The sequence below is a fragment of the Apis dorsata genome, unplaced genomic scaffold (assembly GCF_000469605.1).
Source record: "Apis dorsata unplaced genomic scaffold, Apis dorsata 1.3 scaffold_1047, whole genome shotgun sequence".
NCBI classification, from domain to species: Eukaryota; Metazoa; Arthropoda; class Insecta; order Hymenoptera; family Apidae; genus Apis; species Apis dorsata.
Genome location: NW_006264145.1, coordinates 81,157 through 85,256, shown reverse-complemented (window position 1 = coordinate 85,256; position 4,100 = coordinate 81,157). Strand labels below are relative to the sequence as shown.

Here is a 4,100-nt window from a genome sequence, read left to right as displayed (position 1 = left end):
TATAATTATATTTATATATAAATATATAAAAATATAATTATTATATTATATAATTATAACATATATTTATATATATTTATATTTATATATAAATATATGTTATAATTATTTATATTTAATTATTTATATATGTTATATTTATTTATATATATTTATATTTATATATAAATATATGTTATAATTATATAATATAATTAAACTACTTAAAACATATTGCTAAATAAAAAATTAATATTTTAGAATTAGCAAAAATTCGAAATGTTCGATTTTTTAAAAATTTCGAATGTTCGAATCACATCAATATTTATAAGATTTTATTTAAATAAAACAAAGTATTATTAGACAAAAAATATTTTATGTAAAATTTTAATAATCTAGATGTAGCTTAATTTATATACATTTATGTGTATATGTATATGTCAATTCATATAATGTAGATTTACTCATCTAATGTAATTTTGTTTTTGAATTTATTAAGAATGGATTAGATAAAACTTTTATTAAAATTGGACTAGATAAAGAAGCGATTGTCTTAACTGTTTATTAAATAAAATATAATAAATATTAGGTAAATTTTATAAAATGAAATAAGAATAATTTTCAATAAGAATGATTTTTCATAGTTTTATGTTTTCATTATTAGATAATTTAGTTTTCATTAATTTTATTATATTATATTAGATATGAAATTAATTAAAACAAATTTCTTAAATTATATATATATTTATATTCAAAAGAATTAAATTCAAGATTTATTGATAATTTTAGTTTTGGCAATTTTGATCTATAGCAATAGTTAATATAGCATATATAATGTAACTGAATAGTAACACAGTATAGTATTATCAGTTCGTTCGTAGTGATGTGTAATTATGTCTCGAGTGATATTTAATACATTAAATAATCGTAATAATCGTAATAATCTATTGATAATATTAATTCAATTCAATATATGATAAAATTAAAATTTGTTTTTATTTAATAATATTTTTTAAAAATCTTTATAATAAATTCATTATATATATGCTAATAATAAAAATATATATATTATAATATAAATATATATATTATATTATAATTTATTGTAGTTCTTATGATAATTAATTCTAAATTATAAAATCGCAGAAATAATTATTAATATATCTTTTATTATTAATTAAATAAGATAAATATAATTATAACATATAATTATAATTATAAGATTCTATAAAAAGTATATTAAAATTCTTTATATTAAATATGTTATATATATGTTGTGTTCTTATATAAAAAATATTATTTTATTATTAAATTTTCCAAAAATTAGTTAAATTTAATTTTATTATTATTATATAATATAATTTTATTATAATTATAACTACAATAACATTAAAAATATACATACTCTTATCTAATATTATATTTAATTGTAATGAACTTTAGACTTATGATATACATATATATGCATTCATATAAACATATTTTTATATTGTACATCAATTATATATATTTTTTATATTGCAATAAATTTTTTAATTATGTATATAAAAATATAAGTGGAAATATATTGTGATAATCAGACAGATTTTCTTTAAATTTTTATTGTTACATTTGTTTGTTATACTGATCCATTTATAATTATATAATTTGTCAAATTAAACATGGTAAACAAAATAATATGATATAAATATATGATATATTTTTAAAAAATTCTATAAATATTTAAAATATATATGTATACAATATTAGTCAATATTTAAATATAATATTAATATTAATAATAATATAGTATAACTTAAGAATTCGTTTTTCAATTGAAAATTTTAAACAAAATGCATTAATTATTAATATTATTAATTTCTTATTTTCTTGATAGTACAGAAGTTTCAATGGATATTTCAAAGAGTTTATTCACAAGAAAAATTTCCAAAAATTACAACTCATTATACTATTGTACCAAGAGAATTAGATCAAAGATGGAAAGGTATATGATGATATGATTTATAAATATGAAATTAAATATAATAAATATAAATTTATATTAATATTTATTAATAATGAGTTATTAATAATGAATTATAAAACTGAAATATTAAATGATTTATAGATGTAAATATGGAAAGATATATAGATGAAACTGATATTTTAATTGTGGGAAGTGGTCCAGCAGGATTATCTGCTGCAATTCAAACACGTAAATTAGCAGAAAAATATGGAAAAGATGTAAAAGTTACAGTTGTTGAAAAAGCTCCTACTATTGGTGGTCATATTCTTAGTGGAGCTTGTTTAGATCCAATAGCTTTAAATGAATTATTTCCTAATTGGAAAGAATTAGGTGCTCCATTAAATACTCCTGTCACAGAAGATAAATTTGCATTTCTTACTGAAAAGAATAGATTATCAATACCTATTTTAAAAGGAATGCCAATGTATAATCATGGGAACTATATAGTTAGGTAATAAATTATGAATAAAATATTAATATAATAAAATCATAATAATTAATATAATAAAATTAATCTTAATAATATTCAAGATGTTTTTTTTTAATTATTTTGTTTCAGATTAGGTCATATTGTAACTTGGCTTGGGGAACAAGCTGAAGCTATGGGTGTAGAAATATATCCTGGATATGCTGCAGCAGAAGTACTTTATCATGAAGATGGATCTGTTAAAGGAATAGCTACGAATGATGTTGGTATCGCTAAAGATGGATCACCAAAAGATACTTTTGAACGTGGAATGGAATTACATGCAAAATGTACCATTTTTGCAGAAGGATGTCATGGTCATCTTACAAAACAAATTTCAAAGAAATTGAATCTCAGAAAAGATTGTGAACCACAAACTTATGCTATAGGATTAAAAGAAGTAATTTGTATTAAATTAAATTTTTTTTGCATTTTAATATAGTTTGAAAAATATAAAATAAAAACAAATGTTATTAGATGTGGGAAATTGATCCAAAAAAACATAAACCTGGCACTGTTGAACATACTATTGGTTGGCCACTTAAAAAAGATACTTATGGTGGTTCATTTTTATATTATCTTAATGAAGATACACCTCTTATTGCTATTGGTTTTGTTATTGGTTTGGATTATTCTAATCCTTATTTACATCCATTTAAAGAATTTCAAAGATTTAAACAACATCCAAGTATTAGGCCAATACTTGAAGGAGGGAAAAGGTAAAATTTGTGAATGCAAAAATTTCAATTATATCAAATACCTAAAAAAATTCTTGTTGAATTCTTTAATTCTTTAATTAAAATATAGCAAGAATTATTCTGGATATTTTAATTTTAATTTTCTTAATATCTAATTTATGGCAATAAATATTTAAATTCAATTAAATTTTATATTTTTGCTTTCTATTTAGAATTGCATATGGTGCAAGAGCTTTGGTAGAAGGAGGTTTTCAATCTCTTCCTAAACTTCAATTTCCTGGTGGTTGTCTAATTGGTTGTACAGCAGGATTTCTCAATGTACCTAAAATCAAAGGAATACATAATGCTATGAAGAGTGGAATGCTTGCTGCAGAAAGTATAATCGAAGCTTTAATTGATGCAGAAAATAATCCTTCACCAACAAAAGGTTTAGAACCAAAAACTTATATTGAAAAAATACAGAATAGTTGGATTTATAAAGAGTTAAAAGCTGTAAGAAATATTAGGCCAAGTTTTCATACAAAATTTGGTCTCTATGGAGGTTTATTATATTCTGGATTTTCAATGTTAATTGGAGGAAGAGAGCCATGGACTTTATCACATGGAGGTACAATAATTGAATAACAAGATCAAAATTTAAACGAAAAGTAGAAATTAATATTAGCATTAACTTTTAGGCCCAGATTATACAAAATTACAATCAGCAACTGTATGTACTCCAATAGAGTATCCAAAACCGGATAATGAAATATCTTTTGATTTATTATCATCTGTAGCACTTACTGGCACGAATCACGAAGCTGATCAACCTTCACATCTTACTTTAGCAGATGATACTGTACCTGTAAAAAAAAATTTAGCTATATTTGCTGGACCAGAAGGTCGATTTTGTCCTGCTGGTAAATACTTATCCTATTATCTATTTATCCTATTAAATATATCATATTAAATA

At 20.7% G+C, this 4,100-nt stretch overlaps 1 protein-coding gene across 1 annotated transcript in view; it reads left to right on the top strand.

Moving 5' to 3' along the window:
• Window positions 1-797: 797 nt before the first annotated feature.
• The window catches only part of LOC102674413 (electron transfer flavoprotein-ubiquinone oxidoreductase, mitochondrial), a 6,639-nt gene continuing 3,336 nt past the window's right edge, over window positions 798-4,100 (top strand). The window contains exons 1-7 of the mRNA XM_006624346.2: window positions 798-906; window positions 1,856-1,963; window positions 2,087-2,435; window positions 2,544-2,850; window positions 2,928-3,169; window positions 3,361-3,755; window positions 3,826-4,047. Of these exons, the coding sequence (XP_006624409.1) occupies window positions 873-906; window positions 1,856-1,963; window positions 2,087-2,435; window positions 2,544-2,850; window positions 2,928-3,169; window positions 3,361-3,755; window positions 3,826-4,047 (1,657 nt within the window). The 5' untranslated portion in view covers window positions 798-872. The remainder of the gene's footprint in view (window positions 907-1,855; window positions 1,964-2,086; window positions 2,436-2,543; window positions 2,851-2,927; window positions 3,170-3,360; window positions 3,756-3,825; window positions 4,048-4,100) is intronic.